Here is an 18,822-nt window from a genome sequence, read left to right as displayed (position 1 = left end):
TTTTCTATTTTTCAGATTAAATCACTGTACGCAGATGAGGCTATGTTGTAGTACAAACAAAACCTGAAAATTTAGAGGTTTAACACATAAAACTTTATATACAGAGAAAAATGAGAAGGTGATGGGGGTTTAATAATGTTTTCTGAAACAAGTGAAAGAAAAAGAGAAGGGGGGTTGGAATGGGTCAACAAAGTAGAAGAAAATGTGTGATCATGAACAAATTAAAGGATGATGGGTAATGAATATTGGGATGCTGAATAAACAAAAAATATGAATGTGTTTGGATAAAATTCGTCATCTTTCAAAACAAGAAGTCATTTTATCACGTCTACAGAAACTAGCAGCATAAGGTCATGACTTAGAAATATCATGGTGAATATCAGAGGAAACATCTAAAATCATTTCAAAGGTTATCCCTGGGAAGTGGGAGTGGGCGGAAGGAGGGGCTGGGCAGAGTGGGGCAGGAAACCTGTTAGATTTCATTATAAGCCTTAGGTTCTCTTTAAGTTATGTGCATGCATTACTTTGGTAAAGATAAAGATTAATTTTAAAAAACCCGAAGATATATCTGGTAATTTTGGCATGAAAGATACACACCTACAGTCATGATTTCTTTTAAAGTTGGATAACGTGCCCAGAGGGTACTCTGTTATATTGCAGTGAATTCAAGAATAGTTGCCCTATCCTCCACCGTCTTTCTCCTTTCATTTGAAATGAGTTTCTTGGAAAGTACTAATGTGGAGCTAGAGGAGGGGAGTAATTTGCATCTTATGAAACTATTGGTTATTAGAGGCATAAAGTCTGGAAGAAGATTTAGAGGCAGAGGAGGAATAAGGGAATTAAGGAGCTTAAGGAAAGGAATGAAAGATAGATGATTCTATCAATAGGCAGATAGAGCAAACAGAGGGAAGAGAGAACTCCCCAAACTGCGGCTTACATACTGTTTCATGAGAAAGTCTTTAGATCCCTAAGTAGTCTGTCTTTACACAAGAGATGCTTACTTAGTTGTAATAATGGAAACTCAGAATTCCTACGTCCTGTATCCAGGAGTATTCCAAGTTGCAGGCATCTGGCATTGTACTCTGCTCCAGACTCAGACTCATAACTCCTTGTTTTTATAGGCTTTCTTTTTGCACCTTTTTTTTTTTTCATTTAAAACTATCACCACCACCGTCACCACAACAAAGCCACAGAATAAATGATCACCTTTCACTCAGGTAGGACTAGAAGAAATGGTTTTAACTTGAATCTGGAAGGAAATTAGAAAGAAATTTAATGATGGAAACATTTTAAAGGAGACTGCCTTCGCATTTATTTCACGTGGCTTTGTTTGCGATAGAAATAGACTAATTTTTACAATGCTTCCCAAATTTAGCATTCATCCGAAACAAGGGAGCTTGTGAAAACACTGAGCCCCACCCCCAGAGACTGATTCAGCAAATCTCTGGTGGGGCTGGAGAATTTGTATTTCTATCAACCAGGTGATACCGATGCCACTAGTCTGGGACCACACTTTAAGACCCTCTGGATTGATTCTTTGACAGTTTCTGAAATCCCCTGCTCCCCATCTCTGTCGTCTTTTTAGAAATATGATGCACTGGGTGAATGCCTAAGGACCTCTGCTTGGGTCAACTGCTCCATATTTTCACACAACTGTACTGATACTGTTTTTTTCCAAAGAGACTTTGTTTGGGGGGCAGCTGGTAGAGTGTGTCAAGTCCTCACTGAAAGCTGCCTCCAGAATTCCCTGCATGGACTGTCTTGCTTTTTTCCTAAAATCTTTCCCCAGAAGGGCATAGAGGAAGGGATTGAAGCAACTATTGGCAGATGCTAAAGCAAGAGACACATGGTCCCAGGACAACAGAGCTTCCCCAAAGGGAGTTTCTGGGTCAATAAACAGTAAGAGGGCTCCAACAATGTGGTACGGAGCCCAGCAGACAAGGAAGACAGCCACCACCACCATAGCCACTCTCAAGGTTTTGCTCCGAGACTTGGTGAAGCGTCTCCGACGCATTCGGAAGATAATGAGGCTGTAACAGGCCACCATGAGGATAAAGGGCAACAGGAAACCCAGCACGAGCCTAGTGATGGTTATTGCTACCTGGGGTGTTGGCACTTGATGGCCATATGCAAATTGGCCTGAATCATCATCCTGGAAATCTTCCAATAGCTCCCACGTGTATGAGGAGTTGCCGGAGGCACTAGAGAAAAGCTCTAAATCAGCAGGAAGAAAAGCATCAGAGTTCTCCAGTGGGTTAGTTCTGTGATCTTCAATGGGAAAATCACTGGGGATTGTAGCTGAGACCTCATCAGCTGGTTTAAATACCTTATAATATGGATGTTGAACAGACAATCTAGCTGAATCCATAGGGAGTGAATGTCCAGAAGTTCTTTGAAATATTTGAGAACAGAGGCCAGCGGTGGCTGCCCAGGGACAATCATTTGTTTGCTGAGAGAAAGAATCGAACCTATCATCCATTTCTTCAGGCAGCTCAACAATGGAGTTGTCAAGAGACCCGTTTTCCAGTAGATCAAAGTTGAAGTCTGAATAATCTAATGATCTGTAGAGACCAAAATTGTAGCCACACATACTATGGTTGTCTATAGTGAACGTTTCGCGGTATATGAACACAGGTATGCACATTACAAAAGCCACCACCCAGATACATCCACAGATAGTGAAGGCTGTCCCCACGTTGCGATGATTCTGGCACCAGATTGGCTTGAGTACCAAAAGACAGCGGTCCAGGCTAATGGCGGTCAGCAGGAAGACGCTGGCAAACATGTTGAGGACAATGATGGAGGGGATGAGCTTGCATAGGAACCAGCCGTAGGGCCAGTGTCCTTGGAGAGCCAAGTGAACCAGGGAGAAGGGCAGGGAGAGGCAGCAGAGAAAGTCAGCCAAGGTGAGATGCAGAAACCAAACTGTGCTCACACTTCGTTGCATCTTTAGGCCAGCCACCCACAGCACCAGCCCGTTGCCTGGCAATCCCAGTAGGAAAGTGAAACAGAGAATGACCATGGAGAGAACTACTTGGGGTTCATCCCAGGGCTGTGATGGTAGGTCAGTTGAATTGGTCTCAGCAGAGAAAGACTCCATTGCTAAACTTTTATAAAAATATAAACAAAAATGTTAAAACTATCTTTAAAAAAATGCATATTCTTAGAATTCTAACCTCCCCACATAAAGATGTAGAGTCACAAAGACCCTCACACTGTTTTAGTTTTATTTTCCGACTTCACATTGGATTACACAAAAACATTCCCTGAAAGACAATTTAAAATCTACTGTATTGACATAGAGAACAGACTTGGGGTTGCCAAAGGGGGTGGTGGGGGAGGGGAGTATTGGGAGTTTGGGATTAGCAGATGCAAACTAGTATATATAGGATGGATAAACAACAAGGTCCTACTGTAGAGCACAGGGAACTATATTCAATATCTGTGATAAACCATAATGGAAAAGAATATATATATATATATATATATTTATAGCTGAGTCATTTTGCCGTACAGTAGAAATGAACACAACATGGTAAATCAACTATACTTCATTAAAATTTAAAAAAAATTTTTCTTTTTTGGCCGTGCCCTGCACCACCTGTGGGATCCTAGTTCTCCAACTAGGGGTCAAACCCAGGCCCTCGGCAGTGAAAGCTCAGAATCCTAACCCCTGGACCATCAGGGAATTCCCTCCATTATGTCTTTTAGAAACACCCTCATTTTTTCCTTTTGCTGTCAAATTTATCAAGAGTTGTTTTCCCTCTTTGCGTTGATTTCCTTACCACTCATCATTTCTTTCTTATTTGTTTTTTATGAGTATAACTTGAGAAAAATAGCTTGATTATTGCAGAAACAGAAATCATTCATGGAGATAGGGAATTCCCTGGCGGTCAAGGGGTTACGACTCCACGCTTCCACTGCAAGAGGCGCAGGTTCCATCCCTGGTCGGGGAACTAAGATCTTGCAAGCCACCTGGCATGACCAACAAAACAAAACAAAACAAAACAAAAAAAGAAATCATTCATGAAGAAACTTGGAAAACATAAGCAAGCAAAAATAAGAAAATAAAAATGTCATATACTACTAGTCAGGGATTACTATTTTAGTATCTTAATTTACATCCTTCTGGATCTTTTTTCACATACATACATGTATACTATATGTATGTATATTTTTTGTTAAGCAAAATTTAACAAAATTAGATTATACTGTGCATATTGGTTTAAAATTATTTTAATTGTGGTGAAATACATATAACAAAACTTACCATCTAAACTATTTTTAAGTGTACAGTTCAGTAGTGTTAGGTATATTTACATTATCGTGCAGCCAATTTTTAGAACTTTCTCATCTTGTGAACCCGAAACTCTATACCTATTAGAAAACAACTCCTCACTTCCCTTTCCCCGCAGCTCCTGGCAATCACCATCTTACTTTCAGTTTCTATGCATTTGACTCCTCTAGATACCTCATCTAAATGTAATCCTACAGCATTTGTCTTTTTGTAACTGGCTTATTTCACTTGGCAAAATGCCCTCAAGTTTCATCCATGTTGTAGTGTTTGTCAGAATTTTCTTCCTTTGTAAGACTGAATAATATTCCACTGTATGGATGTACCACATTTCGTTTATCCATTCATCTGTCGATGGATATTTGAGTTGCTTCCACATTGTAGCTATTGTGGATAATGCTGCTATGAACATGGGTGTAAATGCATAGTGTTTTATATAAACTGCTTTCTTTTATCTCTTTTATCAGTTAGCAGTTTCCGCATTATACAGTAACATTGTACCTTAAGGAATACTCAGACTTTATCCATTTTTTCCAACTGTCCCCAAAATAATCCTTTATACCTGATTTGTCAACAATTATATCCAGTCTAGTCTAGGATCACACTGCATCAGGATGTTTTTTAAGTCTCTTAATGTAGCATTGTTTCTCTTTTTCAAGGATACTGGCTTGTTTTGGGGTCTGTTGTTCTCACCACTCACTTCACAACCCTTTGTAATTGGTCTTCTGCCCCATCATGCTGCTAAAACTAACTCTAGATAACAAACCCAAGCATCTTTTTCTCTGTCTTTATCCTCCACAATATCCATGTCATTTGATACACTGGCTTCTTAACACTTTCTTCTCTTGGCCTCTGTGACATTACCATTCCCTGATTTTCAACATTCCCATAAACATACCCTACTTTATAGCTTTCCTGAACAACTCACTATTCCAAGTCAATACCATTTTCTATTCCTTGGTTAGTGCTGTTTACTTCTGTATGGAATTATATCCTCCACCTTAACCTCCTCTTTCCTCCATTCTTAATCTCTATCTGTTGAAATCCTAGCCATTCTTTAAGATCAAGCTCAAATATATCTTCCTTGAAACTTCTCTTATAATCCCAGTCATAATTTATTTCTTCAGCCTCCTATTTTTGGGTGTGTGTGTGGGGGGTTGAACTTCTTTTCATATTCTCTGTGCAATGATGCATTTCATCTTGTATTATAATTCTTTTTGTGGCTGTCTTATCTATCATTCTGGCCTTAAGTTTCATAATGGTAAAAAAGAATCTTGTCCCTAAATGCTCGTTCCACAGAATTTAGCACAATTAAAGATTACTTGAATGGATAGATGCTCATTTTGGGGGTTAACTTTTTTTCTTTTTCAACTAAATGAAAAATTCTTATTCTTATCCATTTAATCCAGTAAGGATGCTGTCTCTTCTAACTTCCTTTTTTGTTTTCCAGTTCCTAATTCTTACTGGCTATAACAGCATTTTACGTTTCCTTTTGTAGAAGTCCAAAATACTTGTGTGACTTGAAGCTGTTCTGCTGAGTTAACTACAAGCTGCCATAGGGATTAGCAGAAGTTAAAATAACTAAGACAACAAAATACTAAAAAAGAAGAAGTGATTCTCATTCTCCTTTCGGTAACCTTGCTTATTCCAATATTCAAGTCCTGTCAGGGTCACTTCCTTTGCTGTTGTATGTGGCATCTATCCCTGATCCTACACACATATTCACACATAGACCCATAAAATATTGAGAGACCGATAGAGTCATAGAATTCTAGGACTGAAAGGAAAGCTAGCAATCATCTCTTCTTGTCTCTATTTTTATCTTGTAGTTTTGGACACTGAAACTCAGCAAATTAGGGCACTTTTACGTATTCACAACTAGGAGGGTTGTCAAATCCTAGGTCCAATGACTGTCAGGCCAATACCCTTTTTACTACAAATAATCACATAACTGAAAAGCCTTTGGTATTGCTAACAAAGGGAAAGGCACCAAGAGCTGCACAATAATAAAGAATAATAAGGAAGTGATAAAGATTGAAAAGAGCAAAATCCCAATACAAAGAAATTGAGTCATCTGGCGTGAGCTATATTTTAAATATTACATAGTATCTGTCTTGAAATGAAAGCATATATGAATCAGAATCTTAAAAATCTTTCTGGGCAAGATAACATTTTATATTTTGACAAGTGTTTTGGCTGAAAAGTACCTCTACATTTTTTTTTTTTTTTAGTTTTCAATACTGAATTGGCCAACCAGTAATTAAAAAGATAAGTAAAATCCTGAAACCAAAATTCAACTATGATAGGGAAAGAAAAATAGATTCCAGAATCAGAACTAATGATACGATGACAGAATCAGTAGCAATAAGGAATGAGCAAAATAAATAAATAAGAGAAATGGAATGAGGAAAAAATATATATATATTAAGAAAGAATAGGCAGGGGCTTCCCTGGTTGTGCAGTGGTTAAGAATCCGCCTGCCAATGCAGGGGACACGGGTTTGAGCCCTGGTCTGGGAAGATCCCATATGCAGTGGAGCAACAAAGCTCGTGCGCCACAACTAATGAGCATGCGCTCTAGAGCCTGCGAGCCACAACTACTGAGCCCACCTGAAGCCCACGTGCCTAGAGCCTGTGCTCTGCAGCAAGAGAAGCCTGCACACTGCAGTGAAGAGTAGCCCCTGCTCGCTGCAACTAGAGAAAGCCCATGCACAGCAACAAAGACCCAATGCAGCCAAAAATAAATAAATAAAAGAAATTTATTAAAAAAAAAAAAATAGGCAATCAATGATTTGGAAAACAAAACTATTGGAGAAAGCTGGAATCAAAGGTGAGAAGGAGAAACAGCCAGTTTAAGAGAGGGAAAAATGATGTAAAAATTCAATATTAGTTCGAGAATGAAAATATTAAGAACAAAGATAAATAGAATGTGGAATATTTAGAAAAAGAAAAAGGTGGACATGGAAATAAAGCAAAAGAAATAAAAGTTGGGGAAGGAATAAGCGGAAATAGAAAATAATGACCCTCAAACCATTATCAATAACGAGCAAAACAAGCTGGGCACAAGCCCTCAGGTGGATCTAGGTTTCCTTACCAAAAACCCGAGATAGTAGCTGAAGACTTCAGCATGGATCTGGAGGTCTCCACGAGTCCCGTCTTGACCACAGTCAAGAATGTTTAGGAAATTTGCTGAGCACCTCCTCTTTCCTCTCTCTCTTCGTTTCTGATGATAAATGAAACCCAACACTTTTGACAACTATCTGACTCCACAGGAAGAGTTTCAAAGTGAGTCATTTCTAAATGTTTCATATAAGAAAAGTACGAAAAACAGAAGTGGGAGAGCGTGGTTCTCAAAAATTTTCTGCAGGACACAGAGTATGCTTAGAGAGAGAGTACTTTTGTACATCAGCTTCCCACTTTATAGGTTTTTGGATTCGTTTTGTTTTGGAAATGCACAAAAATGATCCTATGGTATGTGAGAATAGGGGTGGGGAGTAACTGGGGGGAATGACGTGCACAACCCCATGTAATGAATTTCAAGTAACATCTCTTATATGCTTAATATGTGTCAGGGAAGTGTGTCATGCAAAAATCAGATGAATTAAACTATGTTCTAATCTCTAGAGATTCACAGTCTGGTGAGAATATGTACCCATACAACAACAACAAAAAACACCTGTAATACAATTCAGACTATAATGATAGAAATAGCAGTAGAAGTAAAAGAGTAGAAAATAACATGTAGGGGTGTATTTAGCCTGGGGCAATCTAGGACAGTCTTAAGGTAGAAATAAGGTCTGGGCAGGTTCTTCAAGAATTATGGGACTTCTCTAGAAAGAGGTGACAAGCTGTTTACTTTTACTATCTTTATTATTATTATTTTTGGGGCCATTTCAGGGCATGTGGGAATCTTAGTTCCCCGACCAGGGATCGAACCCGTACCCCCTGCAGTGGAAGTGCAGAGTCTTAACCACTGGACCACCAGGGAAGTCCCCACATCATACTTTTAAAATTATTCTATATTATACCATTTAGTCAATTATTCCCTTTTTCATGGATATTCTGTTTTTGTCAAATTTTAAAGCAGTTATAAACAATGTTTCAATGAGTACCCTTGCATTTTACACATCTATGAAAATTTCTGTAGAATAGTTTCCTAGGACTGTAATTGCTAAATCTATGTATGTGAATTTACATTTTTGAAAGGTATGGCATTTCCCACTAAAGAGATTCCACCAATTTACACTTCCAACAACGGTGGCGAGGGTATCTATTCCATTTGCAAAAGGTAAGGTCTTTATCATTAAGTTCAGTATCATAAACAAGTACTCTGCTCTTAATATAGACACTATGCTTTGCACTGTAGAAGATGCAGAAGCAATGAAAGATGTAAATATATAATTATAATTGAGTAAGGGCTGCTAGCAGGGTAGTCCTGGGAACATGGAAGAGGGAAAGACATTCTCACTGAAACAAACATGAAGATAACGCACTGAAGAGACAACACTTGAGCTGGGCTTTAAGGCTGGGTAGGAATTTGACAGACACTAATAGTGCTATAAAATAATTTATCTGTCTCTCTGCCCTACTAGACCAGGAGTTTGTTCCTATCTCCAGAGCCTACTACCATGCCTGGAATAATACATGTCTGGGGCACCAATGAATGAATGAATGAAAGTTTGGTTGAAAAGGATGTTGGCTTTTGAATATAATTCAAAGAATTAATTTGAGTCTTTAAAGTCGTTTCTGGTGTGGATCCAGTTTTACTGATTCCTTTTTCTCTAAAGATTATACAGCAATTAAAACCAGTTGGAGAACTTCCAGCTGTATTACTTGGATTTTCAGATCAGGAAGGAAATTACTGAAAACACCTTGTGAATAGGGCTCCTATTTCTAGACGGCTTCTGTCCCTTCTTATGAAGTACTAGTTTTATGGTGTAACGTGGAAAACCTGGGGGGAATTTATGTGATTCTCTTCTGTTTTGTTCCGTTTTAATATCTAGTTATAAGTTTCTAAGCAGAGCTCAGATGCTTTGGAAAGAGTGAAATTTTGAATATATGTTGCAAACACAGCCATATTAAAACATTTTATGAGTCACTGATTAATTCTACATTTTCAATGATGGAAATCTGTAGTCATTTGGCCAAAATAAAAATTATAGAATTGTATGATCTCTAGCCTGCTCTGAGAGAATGAAAAATAAATATATGACAAAGTTTCTGTCCTTAAGGACTTTGACGAAAAATGATAAGATTCATTATTAGACCAAGTATAATTATACTCTAAATGAAAAAATAACCAAGTGCTAAAAACTATGGATGACATAGACAAATGCTATGGCTAGCTAGCAAAGGACAAATCTGATGAAACCTGGTGGAGGTTAGAATTAGCTGGAAAATTTTCATGGAAGAACATTCTTGAGGTGAAAACTGCTCTAGATTAGGAATTTGAGTTCTAGTTTTAGTAATAACTAAATACTTGACCTTGGGCTGGATGCTTGACCTAGAATTTTTTTCTTAGATGTAAAATTAAAGGGTTGGCTCGAGTGATCTTTAAGGTTTCTTTTACATCTAACGATCTATAATTCTCCCATTTCAAGTAGGGGGAAAACACACATTAAGGTGGAGGTAAGCCCAGCGTGAGTGAATGACACAGGTAAAGTGGTCTGGCTGGAGTAAAAAGCACACAGGGAGCAATAGAAGGTGCGTAGAGAGGCTGAGCTTGAATCCCAGCTCTGCCACTGACTAATTGTGTGGTTGCACAGGAATTTTTCAGATTCTGTGTTTTCATTTCCTCACCTGAAAAACAGGGATTGTGTCAGGTTTTATTTATTGATACTCAGGCCCATTTCCACTCTTCCTTATTATTTCCCTAAGTGAAGCCTGGGTACTGCATTTCCGAGACTGCCTCTCAGGCAGGGTCTGCCTAGGCTCTGCCAGAGGGGCATGTTCATGTGCTCTTGGGAAGTGAAGAGAGAAGGGAATCATTGTATTTGATTCTTTTCTTTTGAGATTAATTTTTATTGGAGTATGGTTGATTTACAATGTTGTGTTCATCAGTTCTACATATACATGTATTCACTCCTTTTTAGATTCTTTTCCTATAGAGGCCATTACAAAGTACTGAGTAGAGTTCATTGTGCTATACAGTAGGTCCTTATTAGTTATCTATTTTATATATAGCAGTGTGCGTATGTCCATCCCAATCTTCCAATTTATCCCTCCCCACCCTTTACCCCTGGTAACCGTAAGTTTGTTTCCTACATCTGTGACTCTATTTCTGTTTTGTAAATAGGTTCATTTGTACCATTTTTTTAGATTCCACATATAAGTGATATCATATGGTATTTGTCTTTCTCTGTTTGACTTACTTCACTCAGTATGACAATCTCGAGGTCCATCCATGTCGCTGCAAATGGCCTTATGTCATTCTTTTTTATGGCTGAGTAATATTCCATTGTATATATGTACCACATCTTCTTTATCCATTCCTCCATTGATGGACATTTAGTTTGTGCAGAGTTTGCAAATATGTTTTAAAAATAAAAGAACAAAACCATAAAATAGCATAAACATTAAAAATATTAAAATAAAAAGAGAGAGATTGAAAGGGGGATCATTTATTTTCTGGCTCCTTCAGCAGCAGACAGCTCTGGTGGGTTTCCGTAACAGAGGTGGCAGGTGTGACCTTGGCAGCTGCTGGCAGCTGTGGGCTCTGGCAGGATTACTGGTTTCAGCAGCAGCTGCAGCCCTGTGAGAATTTCTCTTCCAATTTTAGGGAAGTACCTTCCTGAAGTTATATTATCTTCTCCCCCTTTATTCCTCTAGTCCTTCCAACACTTTTGCAACCAAGTCCTTGTATTAAATATCTTGTTTGAAATACATACAATGGTTTTGTTTTCCTGGCTGGGCAATGACAGTTGGGGAATATTCACTGTACCTACTCTATAGGACTGCTAGGAGTAAATAAATTAATACATGCAAAGCGCTTAAGACACTGCTGGCACATAAGCATTCAATAAATGTTAGCAGTTATTATGTCAAAAAACTAATGTGGCTTCCAGTTGCCTATCGTATCAAAACTATTCTCCCATCTTGGACTCTTAGCAAATAATTTACAGAATGTTCCCTTCACATTGTTAAGTTACATCCTTTCTGTCGAATCAAATTCTAACCCATAGCCCTCAAGGATGTAGATTTGACACACTCTCTACTCCCTATAGTATAGCTGCCTAATTATGCACATAGTTATAATAAAACAAAGTAAGAGCACAAACTGAAGAACAAAGTCACCCAGAAATTAAAGTAATTCAGTCAAAAGGTAAATAAAATAAAACAAACAAAAAACTGTTAATCCAATCATAACAAATATCTGATGCACTGATGCCTGGATCTTGAAAGAATCCAGCCAAATTTGGCATGATGAATCATTCAAATCTGAGTGGTTTAAAGAAAATTTAGCAAACTTTGTTTCTTCTATTGATTTATTGATTATTGATTTTCTATTACAATATGTATCCAGGGCAGTCAGCCAAGGAAGGGAGATTGAAGGGGAAGTAAACTGAGTGTTTTCATGAACACCCTTTGTGACTTTAGTTCCATGAAACCCAAAATGGACCAGGGACTAGGTTTCAGTTTGTGTTTATCTGATCTAATGAGAAGGCATAAGAAAATTTTGCACGGGTGACAGAGTTCAGGATTATTGAGGGGTAGATGGCTCTCATAAATGTTTTAAGTGTAGATAAATTTTTGAGTAAATTTTGACGGATTTTTTAGGGTAGCTATCCTATTTGTGCATTATTTAGAAAATGTCTTCTCCATTTCATTTATCCTTTGCCTTTTCTTCCCCATTTCATTTCCACTAGAATGTGGGCGAAGAAAGTGGTGATACAAAATGATGTTGGGTTGAAAACCACCCAGTTTTTCCTTCTGTGCAGGGAAAACCACAGGTCTCCATCTCCCATGTGTCTCCTTTACTTTCACACAGGACACTTCACTTCTGACACTTGTGGTCACCAAATGTGTGTGTTTTTTTCCCCCCACATCAAACAATTCTGCAACATCAGCTGGGTGTCCTACAATTTAACTCAATTCTGACACTGTCTACCTGGAGATAGCATCACATCCCACAGGTTAAGGGCTGAGTTCCACAAGACTGCTCCCCACTTCAGATGCCAATCGCAAGTTGTAGATCCCCAGGTTACCCACAACTTCTCTCTGTCTTGGCTACAAATCAGAGGTTCCCATGACTTTCTTCCCCTTGGATTGGATTATTTGCTAGAGTGGCTCACAGACTCAGGGAAACATTTATTTAGGTTTACCAGTTTATTAAAGGATATGATAAAGGACACAGATGAACAGCCAGATGAAGAGCTACATAAGGCGAAGTCTGGGAGGGTCCTGAGTGCAGGAACTTCTGTCTCCAGTAGGGTTGGGGTGTGCCACCCTTTCGGTACATGGATGTGTTCACCAACCTGGAAGTTCTCTCAACCCCATATTATTGCGATTTTTTGGAGGCTTCATCACACAGGCAAGCTTAATTATTAACTTCATTTCCAGTCCTTCTCCCTTCTCAAGAGCACGGGGGGTGGAACTGAAAATTCTAAACTTCTAATCATGGCTTGGTCTCTCCAGAGCCCTTATCCAGGAGCCATCCAAGAGCCCACCCAGTCACCTCATTGGATCAAAAGACACTCCTATCACCAGGAAATTACAAGGGTTTCCCTTGTGTCAGAAACCGGGGTCAGTGACCAAATACTAGAACAAAAGATGCTCCTAATGCTCTTATCACCTAGGAATTTACAAGGGCTTTAGGAGCCGGGGGCACAGATCAAGATATATATATTTCCTATTATAAATCACAGTAGCATGCATACTCATTTCAGGTGACATGTTTTTTTCTACAGCTTCTGAAATTCTAAAACTGAATGTGTCTATGTTTATAATTACCTAAACAAACATGATCATTCTTGTTCCAAATATAAATTAATATTAATAATAGTGATAACTTACACGTTGAGGACATCTACCAGACACTGTGCTGAGTGCTTCATTGGCTGCATGTTATTTAACTCTAACGACACCCCAATGATGAGATAGGTACTAATATTAGTACCTCATTGTCAAAAAGGACACTGAGATGCAAAGAGGCTAATGAGTTATCCAAATTCACACCACAATGTAAATGGCAGACTTAGAACCACACAGCTGGCCTCCAGAGCCTATGCTCTTAGCCACCATGCTGCCCTGTGAATGCTAATCCGGTCCTGTCTCCGTGTTCGTGGAAGTTATGTTCTATAATGCCACCAGGAACATGGAATTAGCAGACACTGGACCACTGCTGCTAGGGGATGTATGGGGTTGAGTTCTGCCAGCCTCTGGTCACTGCATTTTGGTCAAATGATCAAATATTTTTGCCCTCCGCACCCCTGTTGCTGCGCTCTCCTCCGTGGCTCTGAAGCTTCCCCCCCCCCCACCTCCACCCCCCACCCCACCCCGTCTCTGCCAGTTGAGGGGCTTCCTAGTGTGTGGAAACTTTTCCTCCTTCACAGCTCCCTCCCAGAGGTCCAGGTCCCATCCCTATTCTTTTTCTCTGTTTTTTCTTTTTTCTTTTGCCCTACCCAGGTACGTGGGGAGTTTCTTGCCTTTTGGGAAGTCTGAGGTCTTCTGCCAGCGTTCAGTAGGTGTTCTGCAGGAACTGTTCCACATGTAGATGTATTTCTGATGTATTTGTGGGGAGGAAGGTGATCTCCATGTCTTACTCCTCCGCCATCTTGAAGGTCGTCCTGAGAAACCTTATTTTATATTGTTGATTCATTAACATTGACCTCTCTGCCAACAGCACTATAATTCATGCCCAAACAAGATGAACTAACACATATATATCTCAGCCTTCTTGTGCTTATGGACACTATATAGCACTCCAGCGCTATGCTTAGGGGTCATTTTAAACAGCAAAATCACCAACAAAAAGTACGAAAATGCAAAAAACTTGGCACTAAATAGGCTGTGTAAAGGATCCTTGTTTACAGTAAGAGAGATGAAACAAGAAGGCAGAGCGCCACCTGGATTGACCTCAGCTGATGATGCACTTGTCTAGTGACTCAAATTGTTTTGCCACCCTGTGCATGTTAGGGAGTGACTGTGAATGTTGATTTGGGGGTTACGAATAAATTTAAGCAAATAGGCAAACTCACAGATATTGGAATCCATGAATGAGGAGGATCTACTGTACTTGCTAAAAGTTGTATATTCTGTCCATTCTCTGGATAGAGCTGTTAGGGCAGAATTGCATATTGGTTAAGGACCCGGGCCTGGAGACACTTAGATCTATGTCTGTCACTTGTGACTGTGCACAATAATTACTTAATCTCACAGCAGGATAATAATAGTACATATCTGTTGTTAGGATTAATAATATAATGCACACAAGCATGCAGAACAGTACTCAGTACTTAATAAATGCTACTCTTTACTATAATTCAACCAATAGGCACAGGAGTACTAATTATTCATGCAAACATTTAAATATAAGGGATAAGCAGCTGTTATGTTTGTATCAGAAATGTAAGGATTTCTCTCCTGACACTTAAATATTGGATGAGTAAGTCAATGAACTTTCTGTATCTCAGCAATTTTTTTTAATGAAAATGGGGATAATGCTACCTACGGGCAAGACTGTTGTGAAAAATGAATGAGATAGTGTATATGAAAACACTTTGTAATCTTAAAGGTGCTATGTAAATATCAGGTAATATTATCATAATTATTGTTATACAAAATGTTTATTGTTGAAATCAATAACTAAAAACTTAGTTGATTCACATAGCACCTGTTAAATTTTATTGTGAGGTATATAATCCATTTGAAAGAGTGTCTATAATAAATATGTGTATTTTAAATAATAATAAAATGACTACCATGAGCTTACCATCCAGTTTTAGGAGTAGAATGCTACCCGTATCTCTGGAGCACCTCCTGTGCCTGCCCTAATCACCTTCCTGAACCCCGCCTCCCAAGAATCCACAACTGGGAATTTTGTGTTTATCATTTTCTTACATGTTAAATATGGCTTTGCCATTTAACTGGATACCCCCAAACAATACAGTTTTAGATTTGTCTTTTTTTTTTTTTAAGGAATTCCTTTATTTTTATTATTTATTTATTTATTTATTTATTTATTTATTTATTTATTTATTTCTGTGTTGGGTCTTCGTTTCTGTGCAAGGGCTTTCTCTAGTTGCGGCAAGCGGGGGCCACTCTTCATCGCGGTGCGCGGGCCTCTCACTATCGTGGCCTCTCTTGTTGCAGAGCACAAGCTCCAGACGCGCAGGCTCAGTAACTGTGGCTCACGGGCCTAGTTGCTCCGCGGCATGTGGGATCTTCCCAGACCAGGGCTCGAACCCGTGTCCCCTGCATCGGCAGGCAGATTCTCAACCACTGCACCACCAGGGAAGCCCTGTCTGTTTTTAAACATTGTCCAAATGGACAATTTTGTTTTATCTTTTGTTAAACTTACTTTTTTCTTCTCCTAAAATTAAGTTTTTGTGATCTATCCATGTTGTCCATAGCAAGTAGTTCATTCATGTTCACTATTTATTTACACTATCCTGTTACATGAATACAGCACAATTGATTTGTCCTAATGATGGACATGTATTTCCAATGTCTCGCTGTTATAAATGATAAACAATGCTGCAGTGAATTCTTAACTACTGCGCCACCAGGGAAGCCCTGTAGATTAGTCTTTTTAAGAATTTCATATAAATGGAGTCATACAGTATGTACTCTTTTGGGCTTGGCTTTTTGTTGTTGTTGTTGTTTGGTATAATGTTTTTGAGATCTATCCATGTCATTGTAGGTGTTAGTAGTTCAATTTTTAAAATTGTTATCCCTGAGTGTTAGTATTTGATCCTCTTTATTGCTATTCGATTTATTTTATTACTATTGTATGTCAATATGACAGTATTATAGGGATACACCACAATTTGTTTACCCATTCACCTGTTGATAGACATTTAGTGTTGTTTCTAGTTTCTAACCACTGTAAAAAAACTGCTCTGAATATTTGTATATATGTCTTTTTGTGAACATATGTTTTAGTTTCTCTTGGGTAAATATTTCAGAGTAAAATGCTGGGTCATGTGATAAATGATATATTTAAATTTTAAGAAAATACAAAACTATGTTTTCCAAAATGGTTGTGCCATTTTAACTCCCCACTACCAATGTATGAAAGTTTCTCTGTATTTTTGCTCCATATTCTTGCCAGCACTGTTTGCTGTCGTCAAGTTTTCTTTTAAGCCATTATATTAGGTGTGCTGTGTTATCTCGTTGTAGTTCCATATATATATATATATATATATATATATATATATTTTTTTTTTCTTGTAACATCTTTTTCTGGTTTTGGTATCAAGGTAGTATTGTCTTATAAAAATTAGTTGGAAAGTGTCTTATCTCTTCTTTTTTTTTAAGAGCATTTGTGTGGGATTTACATTATTTCTTCCTAAAATGTTTGATCAATGATGAAACTTTTTGGGCACGAAGGTTTGTCTTTGTTTTTTTGTGGGAAGGTTTTTACTTATAAATTCAAATTCTTTAACAGGTACAGGGCTATTCAAATTTTCTATCTCTTGAATTATTTTTGGTAAATTGTGTACATCAATTACCATTTATTAAATTTGTTGGCATAAAGTTGTTAATAATATAGAGATGTGGAAGTTCACGTTTCATTTTATAATTTCATATTCTCTGAATTTTTTGCAAAGTATATGTAGGGTCCTTACATTGGGGGATTTGGGGAAATGGCCAAGTTAATAAGTTAAATGATTGGACTTAAGCAGAAATCTTGTATTATTCAACAATTATTACTGCCTACTATGTGAAAGGCAATGTGCTGGGTGCCAAAAAAGCAAAGTTCTTGCCTTTATAGAGCTGATGGTTTAGTGGGAGATATTTGAAGAATAATAACACGTTAGGTACAACGAAAAGGTATAACAGAAGCAAGTGGAAGCATTAGAGAAAGTTCATCTAAAGGACCTGGCAAAGTCACAGGAGGAGGTACAATTTGAGCTGATGTGTGACCATATTAGTTTGCAAAATTAACAAGCTAGGGGAGAGTGTTTAAGACAGAAGGTTTAATGCATGTAAAGGTATGAAGAATAGGAAGAACATGGACAACTCAGGAAACCTTAAGTAGTTGAGGATTACTGAAATTTTAAGTGAATGTCTGCTTTTAAAAAAAAATCTTGGATCTCTTTTATGGCCTTAATATCTATATACCTATACTTATTTATTTACTATATATATATTATACACACACACACCTCAAAACATCCTATAGTAATGGATATGCCATTACCCATTTTCTGTTGATAGACATTCATGTTGTTTCCATTTTTCACTATTACAAACCATGCTGTAATAAACATTATTATACATACTTTTTTGCACACATTAAAAACTTCTCTAAAATAGCTATTAGTGGATTTGCTACACTGAAGGTTACCTACACTATTCTGTCAATTCTAAATTTACCTTCAGAAATGCTGTACCAAATTACCTTCCTGCTCACAGTGTACGAGAGTAGCTGATTCCCCACCTCCTCATAAGGGCTAGATATTATGATTCTCTTTGAATTTTAAGATATCACTTTGCTAAGCAGGGTAGACAAATTAGAGACAGGTTTCCAACCAGTCAACATAATGAAGTGGTGAAGATCACCGCTGTTGCAGTCAGACAGCCTTGAGTTGGTATCTCGGTTTTCCATTTGCTGTCTGTGCTACTTGAATCAATTAACTGATGGAGTGGTGGCAAGTTTACCTTTGGAGTGTACGAGGCATGTGTTTATGGAGACAGTAGAATCTATCATTATAATAAGACTGGGAGCAAACAGCGGCTATTAAATAGTTCATGGTGCTTTCCCAATGGGTCAGGAATGAGTTGATCCCATTTACAGTTTAACACGGGCAAAATTTCCAAAAAGATAACCAGAATACACACTGAAAGTGTGGCAGACTATTTCAACGGTGCCGTTCTCGAAACTCTGAGATAAAAAGGTGTTATAAAGCAATGGATCAGGCTGGGTGGCCATTTTTGAAGTTTGGACTCTGGAAGGTTAAAATCCACCACGTCTGTCTACGCCTGGGTCATAACACTTTCTGTAGGGACCCAACTGGGGAATACCGACGGGCGGATTCCCCTTTTCTGCTTGGAAACTACGGTTTCTAAGACACTTCTTAAAGTGACTCTTGGAAGAAAGAAACTCGCCCGACTTCACGAAGGTCGGCACCCTCCCAGAGCAATGCGGACCCTTGCCAGAGCAAGATGGCGCTTTCCCTCCTCGCTTCTCGGGGATGGAGAGCTCCTTAACGGGAATCACTCACTTGGAGGCCACCCTTGCCCTTACCCAAGATGGTGAGTCGCGCAAACTCACCGTTTCCAGGTTTCAACATGGCTTCCCGGACCCGCAGCACCGGAGGTTAATCTCAGGAACCCAGCGGAACTCTCGCGGAAGTAGCGTAAACG

At 38.5% G+C, this 18,822-nt stretch overlaps 1 protein-coding gene across 5 annotated transcripts; it reads right to left on the bottom strand.

Moving 5' to 3' along the window:
- Nucleotides 1–1,137: 1,137 nt before the first annotated feature.
- On the bottom strand, nt 1,138–18,781 carry C3AR1 (complement C3a receptor 1). Of its 5 annotated transcripts, none has more exons than XM_036866460.1 (3): nt 10,665–10,699; nt 7,388–7,516; nt 1,138–3,107 (listed from the first exon to the last, which is right to left on the bottom strand). In XM_036866460.1, exons 2-3 carry the CDS (start codon nt 7,420–7,422, stop codon nt 1,646–1,648), a joined length of 1,497 nt encoding a protein of 498 aa, XP_036722355.1. In that variant the 5' UTR covers nt 7,423–7,516; nt 10,665–10,699; the 3' UTR covers nt 1,138–1,645. The 5 variants fall into 5 exon arrangements, with proteins under 5 accessions (XP_036722355.1, XP_036722356.1, XP_036722358.1 ...); XM_036866461.1 differs by having other exon boundaries at nt 1,138–3,102; XM_036866463.1 differs by lacking the exons at nt 7,388–7,516; nt 10,665–10,699 and adding an exon at nt 18,731–18,781.
- Between the last annotated feature and the right edge of the window lie 41 nt (nt 18,782–18,822).

This window comes from Balaenoptera musculus, chromosome 10 (assembly GCF_009873245.2).
Source record: "Balaenoptera musculus isolate JJ_BM4_2016_0621 chromosome 10, mBalMus1.pri.v3, whole genome shotgun sequence".
Lineage (NCBI taxonomy): Eukaryota > Metazoa > Chordata > Mammalia > Artiodactyla > Balaenopteridae > Balaenoptera > Balaenoptera musculus.
Note: the sequence above shows the minus strand (reverse complement) of the source record. Positions and strands in the feature narration are given on the sequence as shown.

Excerpts from the sequence above, each read along its gene's own strand:
- C3AR1 (XM_036866460.1), bottom strand. The coding sequence starts at position 7,422 with ATGCTGAAGTCTTCAGCTACTATCTCGGGTTTTTG. Across the intron at positions 3,108-7,387 it reads GCTACTATCTCGGGTTTTTG|TTTAGCAATGGAGTCTTTCT; the intron begins GTAAGGAAACCT and ends TTTTTATAAAAG.